General features: G+C 39.5%; 2 protein-coding genes across 2 annotated transcripts in view; both read left to right on the top strand.

The window, feature by feature from the left end:
• The window catches only part of LOC124128662 (putative nuclease HARBI1), a 64,504-nt gene extending 43,765 nt beyond the window's left edge, over positions 1 to 20,739 (top strand). The window contains exon 5 of the transcript XR_007222216.1: positions 19,610 to 20,739. The gene's annotated coding sequence lies outside the window, so the exon portion shown is untranslated. The remainder of the gene's footprint in view (positions 1 to 19,609) is intronic.
• LOC125381921 lies at positions 18,983 to 21,154 on the top strand. Its single transcript, XM_048399280.1, has 3 exons — positions 18,983 to 19,145; positions 19,883 to 20,701; positions 21,096 to 21,154. The coding sequence occupies exons 1-3, from the start codon at positions 18,983 to 18,985 to the stop codon at positions 21,152 to 21,154; spliced, it is 1,041 nt and encodes a 346-aa protein (XP_048255237.1).
• Positions 21,155 to 22,515: the final 1,361 nt, after the last annotated feature.

Raw genomic sequence — 22,515 nt, 5'->3', positions numbered from 1 at the left:
ACAAAGATCTGAGGACATCCCATTAGGGGTCGCGTCAGAACGACCTTTCATCCGACCAATTAGAGCGTCGCTTACCAGATCATGAAAGTGACAGTCGGAACGTGTTTTCTAATCATGCAACCACGAAATATTTGACACGGGGTATTCCGAACGACAATTACGGGTTTTATGATTATATCCATACAATCTAGGCCATCTATAAGCCATTCCAGAGTGTTCTTCTTATCAGTTTTAATTTTTTTAATCAAGAATACGTCAAAATATGTTTCGAAGCGTAGTCGCCAGTTTGAAACTAGTGTCGTAAAGCTCGAGAAAGCTGCCTTCTGATTGGCTAATGTCGATTTCTTGTCAGTCATTTCACTGGTCGGTCAAAATTCGAGAAAGGTCGTTCTGACGTGACCCGTAACGGGATGTCCTCAGATCTTTGTTTAGCGGTAGCGAGAACTAAGATCTGATTTTAGGTTCATTCTCCCCTAAAGTTGCACATTATGCATGAGTAATTGACCACGATGAAACTTATGAATGTCTTCATTTTTATTCAACATAATTAATCAATAAGGTGCAATGGTTACAGAGCTAAATTTAATGCATGCTAGGTGTGATATGTCCAAAGATACAATGTAACAAAGTCGACCCTTCCATTTAGGGTAAAACCAGATACGTTACATTATGTATTTATAGAACATTGTATTGATTGACTAATTAGTACATCCATTCATTCGTTATGTTCATTTTCAGAAAAATTGTAAACTGCAGTATGAAAGAACAACCACAGTGTCAGTCATTTCACTGGTCGGTCAAAATTCGAGAAAGGTCGTTCTGACGTGACCCGTAACGGGATGTCCTCAGATCTTTGTTTAGCGGTAGCGAGAACTAAGATCTGATTTTAGGTTCATTCTCCCCTAAAGTTGCACATTATGCATGAGTAATTGACCACGATGAAACTTATGAATGTCTTCATTTTTATTCAACATAATTAATCAATAAGGTTCAATGGTTACAGAGCTAAATTTAATGCATGCTAGGTGTGATATGTCCAAAGATACAATGTAACAAAGTCGACCCTTCCATTTAGGGTAAAACCAGATACGTTACATTATGTATTTATAGAACATTGTATTGATTGACTAATTAGTACATCTATTCATTCATTATGTTCATTTTCAGAAAAATTGTAAACTGCAGTATGAAAGAACAACCACAGTGACCGCTACCTTGCTTGCAATTACAAGGAATTGGTTGTTGTTTTCTCAATGAAAAAAAGTGACTTTACAGATATTGTGAAGTTCTACTCCTCTATGAATGCGACACACTTAACTGCTTGAGAGTGTGATGGTTTTTACCATTAAATTAAAGTTCAATATCATGTCGATGATGAAACATGAAGTCATCAGCAAATTTTGGAAATAATAGTGACCCAAATATGGTTTTAATAACGGTAATGTATCTGGTCATTATCAATGCTTTAACTGGTAAGACATAACAGTGAACATATTGAACCATAACAGTAAAATTCAACTGATAAGTATTTCTTTTATAATCACATTAGTATAAAATACTCACGTCTTGGTATTCAAGACAGTAGTTTCAAACGAACATTAGGCAAAGTCAATTATTGCAACGTATCTGGCCTAACATCTACCATTCCTAACGTATGTAACATGGCAACTGGAACAAGTAAACACAAATGAATCATTTTTTAGGCACTTTGTATTAAGAAAAAAGTTGAAAACATTCTGTGCCGCATTTAACAAAATAAGAGTCCTACACCACATGGTAACGTATCTGGCTGCGAAATCCATTTGTTCACTTCGTATTTACAAACTGAAGGATGGATTCGAAATCTTCAGTTGACAATGTGTTGTACCTTTTTGACCTTCCAACAGGCAGTGGCTCGGATACAGACATGATTATTTTACTAAATGGGATCCAGATTTCATCTGATTTTGAGGGCCACTGCAAATGGGTTTTGCCACTGGCGTCATGCTTGGACATAAATGTTATTAAAGCATCCGAGTTGGTCGCATCTACCTCAAGAAATCTACCTACATACCAGTGGTTGTCGTAGGTAGCTGCAACAAACTCTCCAACTGTAGGAATGAATGGTGGGACAATCTCCAGATTGTTGGGTACAACATTATCTGATTCAGGAGCATCATCAGTTGAACTTGGTTGAATAATCTCATGATCACTTTCAACATCGTTGATGGTTTTCACTGGTTCAACCAGGGAACGTTCAGTCCATCCTTGACATGGTGTAGACCAGTGCAAACATCCCAAACAATAACAAGACGTATCCCGGATGCTGATTTTACCATCTCCAGTGGTCTTTACAGCATGGAGCTTCATGGTTCCTTTGAGAGGCTTAGTTGTCATCTTAGAAAGATACAACGTCGCTTCATCATAGTCCTCTTGAGTGTAGAATTGGTACTCTATTGATTTCTCATTTTGTCTTGCCCACTTGTAGAAGTCTCGACCATCTTGTATTGTTGTTTTTCCTTGCTTTATTGCTTGGGCTGCCATACGTTTACACGTGCCGCCAATGCCATCACATGGCCCCTTGCCATGGCCTGCCTCGAAATAATTCCACCTAGCTTCTATACCAAAAAGTTCAAAATGCTGTGAAATGATGGTGAATATAAACCGGTTCCTGTACTGGGAAGAGGGACTATCTGTCCAGTAGTGGATCATTTTGGCTTTGCTGAATTTGCTGTGAACATGTGGGACTAGCTTTTTCAATATAGCGAGTACAGCCGATGGATTATGATGATTCACATCCGACACAAATGCAAGATTGGTGTGCGCACATGCTCCTTGCATTGATTTGTGGTAAATCACTACTGGATGGATTGTTGCTGCTGTTGCATTCCAGTATGCTGATTGGATCTCATCATTAGTTTGACATAGGAAATTTTCTGCAAAGTCCATTTGGATGATAATGTGATCTTCCGGTAAATTCAATTTCAGTTCATGCAGAGATTTATACTGATCAGCCACACGGGCAATATGTTCCAAGAACATCTGATACTGCTGTAACATCATTTGAATAAATTGATCTTTGCTTTGAGAAACCTTTACTATTCTCATTTTTTTCTTGCCTCCAACCTCAACACTTCTCCATTCCTCATATTCAACTGGCACATCATCTTGAACACCTGTCAACATGTCCTTCATGTCATCAAGAGACACCGACCTACCAACAACTTCTGGATTAGGCGAGGTTTTGATACCTAGTGATGAGAGGCATTTGAGCTTTAAAGCCATATTCTGGTGCTTCGTGCACAGGCATTTGTTCCTTGATAACAGAGATGTGACTTGGATGTGCTTTGGCCGCATCTTACAGAAAGCCGAATAGGATATCTTTACATCAGGATAGTCTGCCAGGAACCGTTCATGTGTGTTACCAAGATAATCGTTCAAGATTCTTGTTTGTTTCTTCTCGCCATTTGATTTTGTGACATCCCTTTTCCCAGGCATACACCTACTGATCTCATCCTTCTCCAAAAAAGAAGTGATTTGATTTTGTAGTTCCATCTTCAAGTGTGTCAACCGTTGACGCTTAGATGTAATGAGCAATTTCTTGCCTCCTGTTACACTGAATTCATGGCGTGTTATGCCTGTAGCTTTTGTTAGGTATCTAATACATCTATATTTCTTCACAATACGGCCACTAACAACTGTGTTGACGAATGATCTTTGCTTCTGTGAAGTGTTTTCCGTGTGGGCAGCTCTAATTTCTGACACCAATGAGTTTCCAATCTGCAGCTGACGGACCACTGATTTTGGCAATGACCGGGGGCTAATCCCAGACTTTTTAATGTCATGTAATGTCTTGGACTTGGGAGTAAGAACCTCTTTGTTGTCCGAAGTACATCCAGGTACCATTTTGTTTTTGCGCTTTAACAGTCGTTCATATCGTTTTTGGAAACGCCTTGAACTTTTCTGATGGGTTTCAAGTTGAGACTTCAATTTACAAATTTCATTTCTTGCCCGTGCCAGTGCCTTGGATCGTCGCATACAAGTCGGAGATCTCACAGGGAATGGAAGTTGCACAAGCAAACGGTTTGTCCCCCGTGATCTTGTCTGTGGAGATTTCAGAGTGGATGAAGTTACAGACTCAGATGTACTGGTGACTTCAGCTGATTGGTCAATATCGCTGGATTGAAGTGACCCATGTGATGAAGTTGGTTCCACAACATTGACTGCATTTGCAACTGCCTGCTTGCGCTTCTGCTTTTTCAACCTGTACCTCGTGGAGTACTCTTTATCTATGAGACAACAAGCTTTTAACTTCGCCTTTGACAGCATGCCAACAGGAACCCGATATTTGGTTTGTCGGAGCCTTTCCTTTTCCATATAAGTCATGTCATTTTGCTTCTTGCGATCCCGGTAAGCTTTTTGGATCTCTGCACGTGACTTGCTCATGATTGGCCTGAAATGAAGCATTGACATTATATAACATAACACAATTACATAAAATCATCTTAAAATCTGTTAAAATCCAAAAATCAATTGGTAACTGTCTTAAACCAAATACGTTACCAATGATTCCAGATACGTTACCAGTGAAACCAGATACGTTACCATCAGTTGTCTATCACAGGATAACTGCCCCTCAACGGAAATTAAATTGGTGCATCTACTTCAAATTAGTGATTGGAACAGTTGACAAAACTATTGCAAAAGAAGTAAGGTATACCTTCCTTTCAGTGCAAATGAAAGATGACATTTAGGTAGTTAAGATTAACATGGATACTTACCAAGTGTTGCCAAATTGTGTCTTGTTATTTCTATTGACAGCCGGAAGTGTGCTAGCAGACGACGTCTCATCAAATCACGCTGCTGCCGAGACTCATTAACGCGCAAAATTCAAATATCCGATTTTGGTCACGTATCTGGTTGGAACGTATCTGGTTTGGCTAATAAAGAAATGTAAAAACTATGAAATGGTCCAGCGGTCAGATATTTTTCTATGTTTAAAATAAGGCCAAGTGGTATGTGTAGTTATTCAGTGTAGTTATTCGGTAACACGTGGCTCTATATTTGGTATTGTGGTAACGTATTTGGTCAAAATCTCAAGTACCTTTCCTTTTCTCAGCAAAATATTGACCACCAGTGCTTTTGACCGCAAGCTAAATACCCAAGTGCTATTGCAACGATCTAGTCAATATTATAACCTACACAAACCCCCTATCAGCAATACCCCAATGATTTCATGTATTTCTTAACAGGAATCTCAAAAAGAGTAACGTATCTGGTCGGGTATGTTAAGACATAGAAACTGAAGTGAAAAAATTCCAAACTTCGCGGATTTGCGGCTCAATTGTTCATAAAACTTATTTATTGCAATGTTTATCCAAATCTAGGTACTTGCAGTCACAGATAATCAGTAAAATAATCCCACCAGGGCGTTTACACTGAGATACATGTAACCGGTGACACGATAAATAATGACAAATAAGGTTACGTTTGGTCATCATATAGCTTTCATATCATCAATACAGGTGGATTTTGATGTGCTCCTAATATATAGGGCTACCATACACATTTTAAGAACAATTTGCCATACATAACTCAGCGTGCATTTTTTTGATGACACAAAGACACCAAATTATGTAAATATTCAAACTTAGTGGAGAATGAACCTTTAATGAGATTGCTCTCGGGGGCACGGGTGGCCCAATCGTCCAAGGCGCCGCGATTCGCTGTGCAGAGTTGCGTCCCTTGGGCACGCCAGAAACTTGTGATTGTGGGTTCGAATCCCGGTTCGCCCCAATTACGTTTTTAGGTTTGTCAGCACCATACCCGTGCTCATGGGTTTCACCGAAGAGGTAAACGTCTAAGACCTGCATCACTTCGGGCTTTCCTTCCACATTAAGCTGACACGCGGTGATATAACTGGAATAATGTCAAAAGCGGCGTCAAACCCAACTCACTCACTCAGGTGTCCCCCGTCTTGATATAACTGGAATATTGCTAAAAGCGGCGTGAAACCATACTCACTCACTCACTTGAGCGTTTGCCATATTGCTATGCTATGCAATAGTCTATGATTATCTTGTACTTATACTCAAATTGAATCTATAGTCAGTATAGCCTGTGTTCACTCAGCGTGTCAGCGACAGTAATAGATAACCGGCTGACATGAGTTTCGCCGGGGCCCCTTTCACCAGAATGGACTATAGTCGGCAAACTACCCATGCGTTACCAAGTTCCAGTTCTTTATGATATTAACATATTTATTTCCATAAAGTGGAGGGATTGGCAAACAAGCAAATTTTGCCTCTCCCAAATATGATACGCATACAAATTACAATGTATTAAAGTGATATGAGAAATAGCATACATGATATAATTGACATTAAAGATGATTATTGTTCTCTAAGTGTTTTATTACTGGATTATCTTTCGAGACTACAGCTACGTTATATTATTTACATCTAGCACAACAACATCACAGTATCATATGTACTTGCCGTAAAAGGCGACTGTGCTTGTCGTTAAAGGCGACTACTAACGGGTTCGGGTGGTCAGACTCGCTGACTTGGTTGATGCATGTCATCGATCCCAATTGCATGGATCGCTGCTCATGATGTCAATCACTGGATTGTCTGGTTCAGACTCGATTATTTACTGGCCGCCGTCATATAGCTGCAATATTGCTGAGTGCGGCATTATACAAAAAAAATATGTAACTTCTGAAATATGCAACCAATATACTTACTTACACGAATGAGTGTTCAACTATCAGTAGTTGTGAATAAGCATCGGAGTTTATAAAAGTCGGGATTTATACGACAATAGTTTGGTAATAATTTTCTTTCAAATCTAAAACAAGTATACTGGAACATATGATATTCATTTCCCCTTGTACGCGAGTCACAATTCGGGCAGAGTCTCATTCAAAGGAACATTCTGCCACGACCCGTTTCTACGGACAAAATAGTATTACTTGTACGAAATTGTAAAACTTGTATTGAAGGACACTTGACTTATCAAAATCATTTCCTCCACAATTAGTACATTAAGTTCTTAAAATGATATATGAAGTGTGATTATCTTACATTTGAATATAATATGTATGACTTCATTCCAATATTTGAAAATCTATGGCAACATTTAACTTCTCGGCCACTCTTCATATATGTCCTCTATTTGACCTTAAACTATTACAATGAATTAAATTGTCCCTGTGATATTTTTTATAAAGTAAATAAAAGTTGTACACCCAGATTGTTCTTTTATTTAGTTATATTAGAAAGAAAACTATAATAAATTTGAATCTCTTCCTTCCTACAAATATCCAAGAATACGAAAATACGACTTATATAGGCCTATATCTTGTGACCTTGAGAAAGGTCATTCCCATGAGTTGATTTTGGTAGACTTTTTTTTTCCTGAAAGCTGACATGCTACCAAATAACATAAAGTATGAATTAATTCTGTTGCAATTTTCTTGAGGTTTCGACCAAAATGACCAGACTAAAACTCTGACCTTCAAGTGACGAATGCATGGACTAAGCATTTGACAGAGTTTTTGTCCACATATATCCTGATTTGTCGGATATTCGTTATCTGATGGTATGCACTTTTGCAGATGTTATTCACTTGGTTTCTCAAGCTGAATGTTGAATCAGGGATCCGCCTAGATGTCCTGCATGAGTGCTTGGTTGAACAATACTGTCCTTAACCCCTATATTGGGAAATTGAATCTTTGGGCGGCATTAGTTTTGAACTTTCGATCAGATTTCAGTTTGTCATCAATTTGAGAAAGTTTGTCGTAATTGAACTTTCTGGGATGTCTCACTAACCGATGATGGTGACAATGGTTTGAGTCTTAGATAGAGCTGTGTATCATCAGCATACAGATGGAAACTGACATCATGTGATCTTGCAATTCTCCCAACTTATAGGGTGTATATGGAGAAAAGTTTTGGCCCAAGAACAGATCTCCGTGCCACTCCAAATTTCAGTTCGCTTGTATCTGATCTCACTCACTGAATTATGAATTATCTCTGAATGGTGGCGTCCTTTAAGATGAGATGTCAACCATGATAGAGCCTCACCAGTAACACCCACCTCTCCGAATGTAGCTTCCTGATGAGTGTTGAGTAGTCCATTGTGTCAAATGCTTACAGATCCAAGAAGAACAGAATCGCCGATACCCTGGAATCAGCAACTTGAACAACTACCAACTTGGTAATTTTGTACACGTAGCAAAACTGTTTCTGTGCTGATTGCAGGAAATTTCAAGATTGTTGTAATGCATGTGTTTATGCAGTGTAGTCGCTACTATCCACTTAATCAACTTGGAAAGGAAGGGTTGATTTGAGACGATAGTGTTTAAGAACTTTTCCATCTCGTGATGCCTTTTCAGTACAGGCATGATCAGCACTTCTTTCAGTGCTGGAGGAACCTTGTTTTGAGACAGGGACTGATGTACTGTTGAAGTGAGGTTTGGCAAGAGAACACCTTGATACTGTTTAAGCAGATACCATATACCGGTATATGGTCTCTGGTTTAAGTAACCATGCTGGACAAGGTCGAGACCGCAAGATTTTGAGGGACTCATTCCTAAAAGTTTTCCAACTTATATACCTGCAAACCAATGCTCTGTGCAATCTCATTAAAATCAGATCTCAGTTCTTGCTACAGCTAACCAATGAGGACATCCCTTTACGGGTCACGTCAGAACGACCTTTCATCCCACAATTCAGAGGGTCCCTTACCAGATCAGGAAACTTACAGTCGCAACCTCGAAAAGGTTAACACGGAGTACCAGGCAAACAACATTTACTGGCTTTACGACTGATTCTGTCAAAATCACGGTCTATCTCTCGCTTCAAAGGGAAAAAAACATCTGAACAGACTTTACATAGGCGTGGGAAGTAAAGCCATACCGTTTAGGAAATCTATTAGACATTCCAGAATGTTTTTTTGTTCAGTTTATAAATTTTGAATCGAGAATTTTGTCTAAGTATTTTTCAAAGCAAAGTCTGGAATAGAAGTTTCCAGTTTGAAACTAGTGCTGTACAACTCGAGAAAACTGTCTCCTGATTGGCTAATGTCGAGTATTGTCAGTCATTTCATTCTGACTTGACCTGTAATTGTAAACATCGGGCTACGACTGAGATTGTGCTCTGGCGTAAACAAATATCTATTTCACAAGCACGTTCAATACATTCGTTTTTGTCGCTGTTTTTGCGGTTATTGTACTTATTATTCTGAGTGAATTTAATATGTGGGGCAGTTATATATTTTGCATTTAATATACACCTATTACTTTTAAAAAACTCGGATAGTATTTTTTTTATTTAATTCTTCATTTTATTGAACAATATTCTCACATTTGCAAATAGGTGACATCTGATGGAGCTCAGAATGAATCTTTTCTTATAATTGTGAATGAATTTAACTTAACACTCAACAAATTAATTGCACTGGCGTTTGGCGAAGACAAAACGTGGATCTGGTTTTTGTTTGTTTAAGGCACCTTTAACAAATACTTTATGGGTATTTGTGAAAAAAGGTATATCCACACAGGCACTGCTCATTCTTGTCTGTTCGATGAAGGTTTCATATAACACTGCATGCATGTGAGTGTAAATCTTCTCAAATATAATGGACTTAACCACTTCCAAGTACATCTAAACATGTAACTATCTGGATTTTCCTTTTGTAGCCAATACAGTAGAATCATCTTGAATGCTTTCACTGTTGATGATGTTAGCTAGGAAATAATTACCTCAACTATTGAAAAGTCCACTTATCACCAAAATGTTTGTAGTTTTGTACTTATACTTCAAATGCATCTTTTCACCTCTTTATGTAACTCCAGTACATCCCGGAGAACAATAAAAAAATAACAACAAAAATGTTTCAGTATTTTATGTTCAATTCACCTGCTTCAAAAAAGTAAAATCTGAAAAGGAATATATATAAAGTAAATTCGAGTTCACCAGATACAATAAATCTAAGCTGATAACATCATTACATATTTGCATTTGTCGTTCCTTCTACTAAATTCTTTTTGACTTAGCACTTGTATACTTGTATCCCCTTCATTCTCCTAAACGTTATTCTATCTAATGTGTATTGATAGTACACACAATATCAGCCACAATACTTCCTCGTTTGAATTGCTTTTAAATGTAATCAGCATCTGTTTTCGTAATTACAAATTCCATTAAAACTGGAAGTACAAAAATGGTTACAAACGAACAACGGCCAGAACAACGGGAATTCTGTTTCAGAATTCTAATAAAATAAGCATGTGTTTTCAGAAACCGGATTAAATCCAGACTAGAAGTACCAATAACTTTGTTTGCCACAAACACATTAAAGCATACCAATAAGAATTGTTTGTTTGTTTGTTGTTTAACGCCGCACTCAGCAATGTTCAGGCAATATGACGGCAGTCTGTAAATAATCGAGTCATCACCAGACAATCCAGTGATTGATATCATGAGTATCGATCGACACAATTGGGATACGATGACATGCATCAACCAAGTCAGCGAGCCTGACCCCTTTAGTTGCCTCTTACAACAAACATAGTCGCAACAAGCACGGGTTGCTGAAGACCATAACAATAAGAGACTGTGGGTGCTGGCTGTGCAAACGTTAATGCAAGAAGCATACCAAAGCATGATATATGGGATATAAATTTGGAGAGGTAACTAACCTCAATGACCTAACTAGGATCACCTTCAATGTTAAATATCCCCCAAAGACGCCCAACCAGCACAACAGCGTTTTATAAAAGAAACAACAATCTGTGACACAGATATAATAATATAGGTAAAATATGTAACAACTGGAATACAATTATTAAACTGTTACAAGGCAAATATTGCATTAGCACTTGTCAAGTGATAGTTGCTACTCATTGGAGGCCACAGACGTTGGCCGTGAATGCAGAATACCAGTAACACATTGAGGCTTGGTGAATCATTATGGTGACCTCATGCTATTCTTGTTGCAGTTGATTCTGAACCAGGAAGTCACATAGCTTTCTCAACGTGCATTTTGACCAAGTAAAACAAACTGTCCGCCCCTTATTATTGTGGTGAACTGTCTCAATATATAATTGTCAGAATTCAAGGCGTCTTTAAAATATATTTGATATCTTTAATAAATACAATCCATATCTACCACACATTTCACTATAAACCAATAGAAAAAGCACACCTTGATAACCTATGTATTTGGCATCCAATAGGTCCAAAAGTTATACATATATACACTGTATCAGTAGAACTATGTGTGTATCAATGTTGCCTACTTTAGTAAGTTGGCAGTTCTTTGGATGTCTGTTATGTAGGCACATCGGAACTCACGCACTCGCTTGTCCAGAAGTTGCGTATATTCTCGAATGGTCTGTAATCGTGAACTGCGCATCAACTGAAACTTACAGAGTTCATGGACTGTGTCCTTACTCTCATAAACTTTAGTCGGTCCTCTGTTGTTGCAGTTGACCGATTCTCGTTCATGTAATTCTGGCTGGGATGAACGTGTGCCCTTGGTAGAAAAGCGTTGCTCATGTATTTTGTCTGAATGATTCATAGCATAGCTCATTTCACAAGAGAGTTTCTTCATTTTGGAATGATATATGGTTGTGCTTCTGTATTCGTGAGGATTGAGTACATCAGCCATTCCTGGATCTCTGTGTGAGGCATTGTCCACACTATATCCACCTTTGTTGACTGCAGGCGAATACTGTGGCGATTTCTCGTTTACGCTTGTCAAACGCAATCTCGCTTTCGCCTTTCTTGCTGCTCGTTGGAGAAAAAGTATCCTTTGAGATTCAATGTTTGCAACATGGACCCTTTCTGCATCCTGTATGCCTCTGATAGTACGTCCTAGTTTTTTCCTGAGGTCATTGTGCACATTATACAGCTGACGAGAGCGCATCATCTCATAGAGTTCGTGGTCGTGTAGGAAATTCTCTCTCTTTGACAGTTTCAGGTGCAGAAGGAATTTACGGGATTTACTGGCAGCAGCCATTTTTACAATTTACCACAAATAGAACAGTCTATCAGGAACTGGCAAGGAAATGTTAACTGAACAGTGTTTAGGTACAACCGACCAGAGTCGCTGGTGCGTTTGATAAAAGGCTTAGTTTTTGTATTTGGTAACGAAGTTAGCCTCAAGTAGGTGTCCCCCAGGCCGTTTGTTTGACTGACCCTGCACTGATAACAAGTTTATGAGGTAGGGCACACAGCAATATACATGTCATGGCTGGCCACTGTTGCCAGTTACCAGTTAGTGTGTGACTTGAGTGTTAAGCAGCGTTAGATTGTTAAGTTTTCTTAGTGTAATTGTGATTTACAATAACAATACTCCCAATGTAACATTATCTACTGCAGATTTTGTAAATGTAGTTATAAATAGCCAAGGATAATGTGAATGAAAACTGTTCAGTGTGGTATTCGAACAGTAACGCTAAGTGAGTGAGTGTGGTTTTACGCCGCTTTTAGCAACATTACAGCAATATCACGGCGGGGGACACCAGAAATGGGCTTCATATATCGTACCCATGTCAGGAATCGAACCCGGGTCTTCTGCGTGACGAGCGAACGCTTTAACCACTAAGCTACCCGACCGCCCCGAGAAAACTAAGAGAAATTAGGTGATGCTATTTGTACAAAGTGGGGTCGCATTAGGAGTAGTGCATACCAAAGAAAGTATTCAAACTATTTAATGAAAACAATGTGTGTCTAGGTGGGTAAGAGAAATTTATTTGGGATCAACATGTGTTAACTTTGAGTTCCTGCACTTAATGCCCCTTTCGTACTGATGCTATTTTTACAAAGTTGGGTTGCAGTAGGAGTATACCAAAGGAAGTATTTTTCACAGTATTTCTGAAAACAATATGTCTGGTGGTGGGTGGGGTCGCTATGCTAAGGTGTGCCAATATCTTACCACTTCGGACTTTCCTCCCACACTAAGCCCACAAGCCCTGGTATGACTTAAATATTGTTCAAAGTGCTTACACAGTCAATACAAGTCACCGACCAGCATTAGTTATCGATCTTGCTGCGAAGAATTTTAAGTGAGATGTGTAAAAGACGCACATGGAACCTGTTTACTGATGTTTAACACTTGTTGAGTAGCTGCCTTACTGCTCATATGGCGTAAAGCAATAGTTACTCACTCATTCATGTTCAGCTTGCATCATGTCCTAAAACAGCTTTACATATGACAGTGGAAGACACAGCTTTGTTCACAAGAAAATTCAAACTTTTCGCTCTTTGACATTCCTGATTTCTGAACGGATATACTAAATATGAGATTCCCAAGCAAGGAAATAATTTGCAGAGTTTGAGTGGAAACATAGTCTAAGATGTGTACATCCCTTTTCTTAAGCTCATGTATATTTATGTTTTTGTTTTATTAATCTACGATTTATAAAGGTCCTGTTGTTTATTGTGATGAATTATGTATTTTTTATAAACATGTGACAAAATGTCCAGCAGTATTGCACTGTTGTTGGTATTATCATCATACCACACTTCAACCTGAGGAACACACACATTATGTTACATTAAGTTCTAAATGGTAGCACCCACAACATAGAACGAACTATTTCGATGAAATAACTTTGATAAGAACCGGAGGAAAGTCGGTGGGAAACAGTGGAAAGTGCACGTATGCCCTCTTTAGCCACAGCCACGTGGATAACATTTAGGAAACATATATTTTCTGGACTGTCACATTTTAAGTTTATTGGTATTTTGTACATCAGTGAAGTTGAACTAACATGTTCGATGCCACTGTATTTATGTTGTGGACACTATGTCACCAAATGTCTCAACACATCAAATACATCACTGAACTGCACATCCCGGAATGCCATCCGATCCTGGACACCTTGTCAGAGGATGGGTTCCATCTAATGTCGCGCACTGTACCATAGCAGTCAAAAACATGGTTTAAGATGTGAAAAAGGAAATGAATTGAAACCAATATTGTTCATATTGTTTTAAACATGCCGGTGTTGATTAAATATTTTTGGGAAATTATTTTAATGTAAATATTATTTGACGAACAAAGTGTTTGATGCCGTTTTAATGCCTCTCGTATCAAATATTCCCTTGTAGACCTTGTATCACAGAGGATCTTTCCAGATGAATATATATACATACAAATAAAATAGCCTCTCCAAAGTCAAGCAATGAAAATGGAAGCGGAAAAGTCTACCCATGTCTTCTTGATATCACCAGAGCAATCCCTCCTCTGTTAATACAATGTTGATGATATTAAAATGGTGGAAATATCCTCACCATGCATTATTCCGTAATTTCGATAAACCCATTAATAATATGACCCTTAATGCAAAAGGTACTATGGTCATCCTCCGCTAACTTCTGTTTAAGGCCCTTTAATTTTCTGTGTTGTAATTTTGAGTTCAATACTTGGTTCAATATATGTTAGTCATTGTTGGACCAGGCGCCCTACCTCTGTTGAGGCAGGTCCATGTTAGTTTCAGCACTATTAGACTGTCTACACTCACGTCATAGGAGTAATTATAAATGGAGTTCTGGATATACAACGACGAAAGGCATTGATTTCGGATTCCCTCGCCTGAATCATCAAGGGAACAAGCCTTTTTTTCTGTATTACTAAGGGCGAGACATCTTCACTGAGGTACAGACCTGCACATTTAAGGACTTAAGATGTTTGACCTTTTCATATGCCAACCTCACAATAACAACTTTCCCTGCATAATTCTGTGAGTTCTCTATGAATATTTATAGTTTCTGTTAACATTAACTTCTCTGTCATAATGTGTCACAATTTCTTTACAAGCTGTACATGTTTCCCCTTCATTGTCTTTCCATGTAGAAAATAAGGTTGTTGCACCTGCTCTCGTTTTCCAGATAATCTTGACATAGTTTCTGTCATATGCTCTGCAACATCTCGGAACTTCCTATTTAACACTTCGTGTGATCGTTGAATAATATCTATCTTGACTGTTACTCCTCGAACTTCGTATAGAACTGCTTTTCACACGATTTATTTCTGATTTAGTTGAGTCTGTTTCTTGCTTGGCCAAACGTTTCAAAGCAATATGGTGAACTATACTCTCTAGTTGATACTGTGGGCTCTTAGTGTTTGTAGACCCATTTGGTTTCTATTAACGACATAGAGTATAGTCCTGTTTTTACTTTGTGCAGACTCAAATGGTTCTTAAAGGAGGAACAATTTCACACCGGCGACAATGTCTGAGTATTGAACATTGTGCAGAGAGTTATTGGTATGCTTCAAACGGGTGACAGTAAATGTCATGTTCCCCGCAAACCTTGTCCTGTACATCAGGTTTCCCACTTCAGTCATGTAAGGGATGAATACTGAAGGGAAGAATCTTGAACCCATGGGTTCAGTTCACAATGAGGTAGTCAGCAAGGAGAAGCATGGAGATGTCCATTTATTGTATGGACAATGCTTGCACAACGATAATATTGCTCACACATTATAAAAAGTTGTTTCCGTAGTTTCAATATAGTTACAGTGTTTTTTTTATTGATTTCTTGTGACAGAGTGATGTCTTGATACTAACTCTCCTTCAGCATCAGGTCATGTGAGTCCCCTGAGCTTGCGTGTGAGGAAACAGTGTTGTGCATAGTGTGCCTTGTCTTGGTCACTTTAATACTGCAGCTTCTAATAATTTCTTGATTGAACAATGACAATTATAACTCTAGAACTTTGGAAACTTGAGACAGGCAGACTGAAATCTATATTGTGATCATGTAGATAATGTGACAAGTAAATATGGGTCAAACCCTGCACAGGAGAACCCAGATTGCTCTCAAATAAATGTGACTCTTGTTGAGCGCACTAATGACAAAAATGTTACTTTCTATCCATACTATGCAGCAGAAGTACATGGCAAAAGTTGATGCTTGCATGTCCAGAGTAAACAATTTACTAAATCAGTAGCACCCTGATCAAGAGACATGGAACGTGGAGGTGGTTATTAATGGAGACTGTGCTAATTTTAGCCTTAGGCAGGACATGCTTAACTCCCTTAACAATGTTGTTGTGACGTCACCTCTCATAGCTGCGCCCATACCGGTAGATTCCAATGTATCAGTGAGATTGCTGACTAGTACAAGGTGTTCAAACCTGTGGATAAAGAAGTTGAATCATTAATGGATTGTTGAACAAGGCTGGGAGAAAAAGAAAGAAGTGAGTATTTGACAAACATCCTTCTCCATCTTAAGTCAACAAAATCTTGAATCTAAAGCGGTTAAACTATTGAATAAAAGAACACATTTCAAGATGGAACACGAGGTGTGTGCCCTACACCTTTTGATATTGACTTGAAGGAAGCCCTTTACTCAGTTAGTATTATTTCTGAAGACAGAAAGTTTCTACGATTTATTTGGAGAGGTGTTACTTACCAATATCAGTACCTGCCATTCGGGTTGATATCTGCTCCAAGAATATTTACAAAACAGTGAAGCCAGTTTTCAGTGGATTAAAAGTCTTGATTACCTGTCAGCACCGTACATAGATGATTCATACCTACAAAGTGACAAGCCTAATCATATTTGAAAAGTGAAGATGTCCCTAGATATAAGCTGGAGAAACTTGGTTTCTCGATAAACTTTGAAAAGTCAGTGTTAAAACCATGCGAGTTGACTGTGTTCCTTGGTTTCACCATTGAGGCTAAGAACATGACTATATCTTTCATGGATAACAAAGTTAATAAAAGACTTGAAAATTATCGGGACATTTGTAAAAAGAACAAAATATACTCAACAACAAAAGTTCCTGTGACACCAATATTTTATTGTATTTTTCAAACAAGTAAAGTTTGGTTTCCAATATTAAAGTACATGTATGGAATCAAGACACAAAAACTGCTACAGAAAAGCATGCATTCCATGCAGAAGTTGACTTTTATGCAAGCCCCATGCATTTCACTACCCAAGAATGGGTATAATAACGTGTGCGTTAACGGGATTCCATATGCATTGTTTAGCATCGTGCTAACCACTCAGAAAAACAACAAAATTACGCAATTATTCAACATTACGAAATGACACGCCTGTCCGAAAATGAGCATCTGCGAGCCATTGGTATGCTTGAAGAAGGATCGAGTCAATATGATGTTGCAAGACAATTTAACGGCCACAGAAACACCATTTGGTGTTTATGGCAACATTGGCGAACAGACGAATGCAGTCAGAGACCATCCTCGGAGTGGCAGGCCACGCGTAACCAATAATCGACAAGACAACTGGATTCGAACAACACACCTACGAAATCGATTCCAGCCAGCAACAGTGACTGCAAGAAGCATCCTTGGCCTTCGACGAATATCTTCACAAACCGTACGTCGTCGCCTCAGATGTGCAGGGATTGTCGCCAGAAGACCCACCAGACGTCCCATTTTGACAGGAAACCACCGTCAATCACGTCCTCAGTGGTGCAGACAGCGTCTACATTGGACGGCCATGCAGTGGGGACAAGTTCTATTCACTGACGAGTCTCGTTTTCAACTCAGCCACAGCGATGGACGGATTCGAGTGTACCGACGTCGAGGTGAACGTTACGTCAATCTTTTTGTCATGGAAGAAGATCGGTTCGGGGGCGGCAGCGTTATGGTATGGGGTGGGATTACAGCAAGACAGAGGACGCGTTTGATAGTGGTAGAGGGAAATCTCAATGGAGAGCGCTACCGCGACGAGATCATCGGCCCTCTTGTTCTACCGTTTTTGCGTCGTCATGGCCCAGGCATTACCTTTCAACATGACAACGCCCGGCCTCATATTGCTCGACTTGTTCAGGATTCCCTTCAACAAAACAACGTGAATGTCATCCCCTGGCCGGCTCGCTCCCCTGATCTCTCACCAATCGAGCACATGTGGGATGAGATGGATCGGCGCCTTCGACGTCAACCACGTGTTCCACAGACACTCCAGGAACTTCGAAACATGCTCCAGCAGATATGGACAGATATCCCACAGGACATTGTGCGACGCTTGGTTCATTCCATGAGACGAAGATTTGTTGCTTGCATCGCAAGAGGTGGACACACACGCTATTGATTTGTAAATTGACATTTTGGCATTTTCATGGTTTTTTTAATGAAATCACGCATTTTCTGAAGTCAGTATGGCAAATTAAACCATTTGAACACTTACAGGAGTCTTTTATCTGTTGCAAACCGAAAGTGTTTTCAGATTTGGTAAAAAACATAACTTTGCATTAAAACTTATTCCATGTCACAGGAACTTTTGTTGTTCAGTATATGTATCTGCCATGTTGCAGAGATTATTAGAGTTACAGTTATGTGTTTTGGGCCACTGTCTATTTATTGCACAGTTGGAAATTGAAAAGTATGATGCTTTGAAAGCAGCAAAAGGTGATTAAAGTGCTTCAGGGGGCAAGAAGCTTTCCTGAGTGTATAGTCAAGCCATGATTTGTCTGATTGTCCCTTTATATGTCTTTCCTCCCTTCAGTGTTTAGGGGCCAGTGTTGCAGAAGATACGGGGGGACAGAGCAGAGGGCCTGTTGGTACTGCCGAGGTGGCACATGCAAAAACTGGTATCCAATTGTATTAAGAACGTTGGTATCTCCACTGATTCTGATTCTGCAAGGATGGAGAACACTTGTCTTACCCTCCAAGGATATCTTCATCCTCTTCACAAACAGATGCATCTGATGGTGTGCCATTTGTCAAGATGTGTTTGCAGAGACAGGGGTTGTCACATGACACCATTTACATTATCATTAATCATAGTCATCGTATCCCAGTTGCGTGGATCGATGCTCATGATGTCAATAACTGGATTGTCTGGTTAAGACTCGATTATTTACAGATCGCCGTCATATAGCTGGAATATTGCTGAGTGGGCGTTAAACAACCAACCACCCAACATTGTCAAGATACTTAATTATCTAGAACTGAGTAATTGCAAGAGGACAAGCTATTAGTATGAGTTTTATTGCTACTGATCGAGCAGTGACTATGGAGACTATTTCTAGATGGCTTAGATTAGAACTGGCAGCTGCTGGTACAGACTCCTCAAATATTCAGGGCATAGTACAAGGGCCGCCCCCAACCACGCAGCACAGAACCAAGGAGTTCAGAGTCAGTGTATCATGGCAGCTGCAGGTTCATCTTGGCAGAGGTGATGCTCGTGGTTATAATAGTCTGGTGGAGAAATAACAGTCACTTCAACAAGCTGTACATTCTTCAGTAAAGTAGTCAGAGTGATTAACATTAATAATTTGGGAAGTATTGTAGATCCAACAAGTCATTTATTGCTGCTGTGATCAATATTTCAAGCTTATTTCTAACTTTTATAAGAATTTGGATATTAAAGGGGACGGTGGGGTGGGGAAGGGTGGAGCCGGTTTTCAATAGAAACCAAACACAAAGCTCACGATGTTATGTACAAAACCCACTTCAGCCTTCAACTACTTGGAAAAGAACTTTCATTCAGCCTCAATAAAAGACCTCAATTTGGCCATTCTCATCAATACAGAGTATTCCATGAGCAAAGCCATAATCTCTGACAGAGTGACATGCGCAGGAGAAACAGTATGTCTTAACTCTTATATATAATAATCATTTCTACTCTTCTATTTCAAGAGGCCATTTCATGCAAGTCAGTGTGTTGTGTCCTTGGACAAGGTTATTGACTCCGTTCGTCCTGCTGTGATGTGACTGAAACAGATGTTTACTGTGATGTAACTGAAACAGATGTTTTCTACGGTGTGACTGAAACAGCTGTTTACTGTGATGTGACTGAAACAGCTGTTTACTATGATGTGACTGAAACAACTATTTATTGTGATGTGACTGAAACAGCTGTATACTGTGATGTGACTGAAACAACTATTTATTGTGATGTAACTGAAACAGCTATTTTCTACGATGTGACTGAAACAGCTGTTTACTGCGATGTGACTGAAACAGCTGTTTACTGTGATGTGACGGAAACAGCTATTTACTGTGATGTGACTGAAACAGCTCTTTACTGCGATGTGACTGAAACAGCTGTTTACTGTGATGTGACGGAAACAGCTATTTACTGTGATGTGACTGAAACAGCTGTTTACTGTGATGTGACTGAAACAGCTATTTACTGTGATGTGACTGAAACAGCGGTTTTCTACGATGTGACTGAAACAGCTGTTTACTGCGATGTGACTGAAACAGCTGTTTACTGTGATGTGACGGAAACAGCTGTTTTCTGCGATGTGACTGAAACAGCTGTTTACTGCGATGTGACTGAAACAGCTGTTTACTGCGATGTGACTGAAACAGCTGTTTACTGCGATGTTACTGAAACAGCTGTTTACTGCGATGTGACTGAAACGGCTGTTTACTGCGATGTGACTGAAACGGCTGTTTACTGCGATGTGACTGAAACAGCTGTTTACTGTGATGTGACGGAAACAGCTATTTACTGTGATGTGACTGAAACAGCGGTTTTCTACGATGTGACTGAAACAGCGGTTTTCTACGATGTGACTGAAACAGCTGTTTACTGCGATGTGACTGAAACAGCTGTTTTCTGCGATGTGACTGAAACAGCTGTTTACTGCGATGTGACTGAAACAGCTGTTTTCTGCGAGGTGACTGAAACAGCTGTTTACTGCGAGGTGACTGAAACAGCTTTTTACTGCGATGTGTCTGAAACAGCTATTTACTGTGATGTGACTGAAACAGCTGTTTACTGTGATGTGAACTTCCCATTAAAGCCCCATTTACCTTCACTTGGTTCAAAGTACAACATAAACATATACCAGGAACACTATTTAAATTTATACAGAAATAATATGTAAAGAAATGATGTGTGGAATTCAATCTTCATAGTAGGGCCCATGTCCCGAAAGCATCGATGCAGACACATCAGCTTCTGGGTATACTGAATAACAAACACAAGATTGTCTTCCGTGGTATCCTTTACCATTCCTCTTGTGAGGCCTGCACAAGCCGTTGCAGATTCTTGGGACGATGAGGTCGGATGCAAACCCTTCATCCCAGAACATTCAAAAAATGTTCAATCGTTGACCTTTCTGGGGATATGGCTGACCGGGTCAATGTTGTGAGCCCTTGCTTCCTCAAACAGTCGACCGCAACACGAGCTCTGTGGGGATGTGCACTGTCATCTTGGAACTCAAGTTCTGAGCCACACTGGGCAAGTGGGATGGCCACTGCACATACAGTTTGGTCAACATAACTGGACCAGTCACGTTCCCATTAACGATAATCAGATCCGTCCTGTTATCGTATGTGAGCGAGTGAGTGAGTGTGTTAGGTGTAACGCTGCTTTTAACAGTTCTCCAGTTATAAGTGTCCAGTGTCAGCTAAATGTGGGAGGAAAGACCGAAGTGATGCAGGTCTCAGACTTTTACCTCTATTATCGTATGTGATGCTAACTCAGACCATGATGCTCCCAGTACCGTACCTATCATGCTCTTAGACTGCTGCCGGATAATACCTCTTCATACCTTCTTTGCAGCCGATCAATGAACCATGTGGCTGTGATGTTTATTGTTTGTTTGTTTGTTGTTTAACGCCGCGCTCAGCAATATTCCAGCTATATGACGACAGTCTGTAAATAATCGAGTCGAGACCAGACAATCAATTGATTGATATCATGAACATCTATCTACACAATTGGGAAACGATGACATGCATCAACCAAGTCAGCTACCCTGACAACCCGATCCCGTTAGTGACAAGCATAGTCGCCTTTTACGGCAAGTATGGGTTGCTGAAGACCTATTCTACCACGGATCTTCACGGGTCGTGACGTTTATTGGCACATGCCAGTTACCACTATGTGCAATATGCAAATTTTGAGGCGAGTTGTATTCTTACAGCTGAAATGGCAGGGGGTTCCCTTAAATATTGTCCATTACATATGTATTATAAATAGAACAGGATCTATATCAAGGAATATATTTGTATTGTCAAATGACAAGAATTAACAACAATATTACAGTTACGCTCTAAATGAAAAAAATGAAGGTATGGCGTCCAGTTTAAAGGATTGGTCCAGTTATCGATCAATCACCATATGTATATAGCACATATGTTTGTGTTATTACGTCATCGGTGTACAGTATATCATGTGAGGTCAAAAGCTTTCCTAAGTTCTATTCAGTTCAATAGACCTGAAAATCAATTACTTTAGCCTTCCGAATCCCGGATTGTCAAGTGGCACATGCCGAAAGTTGCTTTATCTATTTCAGTAGCAGTTTTATTGTGCAGATTAGTTTAGAATTTAGATTTAGTGTGTGTGTTTGTGTGTGTGTGTGTGTGTGTGTGCGCGTGTGTGGTGTGTGTGTGTGTGCGTGCGTGTGTGTGCGTGTGTGTGCGTGCGCGCGTGTGCGTGCGTGCGTCTTAGTGTTTGGAAACAATTGCTCAACATTACATGGCTTTCCTTACCACCTGAAATGCAAGACATGGAGGAAACATAAGCAATATATCATGGCAAATGCCTTTTCATAAGCATCACTGCATTAAACAGTATATCACACGTT

The sequence above is a fragment of the Haliotis rufescens genome, unplaced genomic scaffold, assembly GCF_023055435.1.
Source record: "Haliotis rufescens isolate VD_foot unplaced genomic scaffold, xgHalRufe1.0.p SCAF_2, whole genome shotgun sequence".
NCBI classification, from domain to species: domain Eukaryota; kingdom Metazoa; phylum Mollusca; class Gastropoda; order Lepetellida; family Haliotidae; genus Haliotis; species Haliotis rufescens.
The sequence above is the reverse complement of the archived record's forward strand: the minus strand, read 5'-3'. Positions and strand labels throughout refer to the sequence as shown.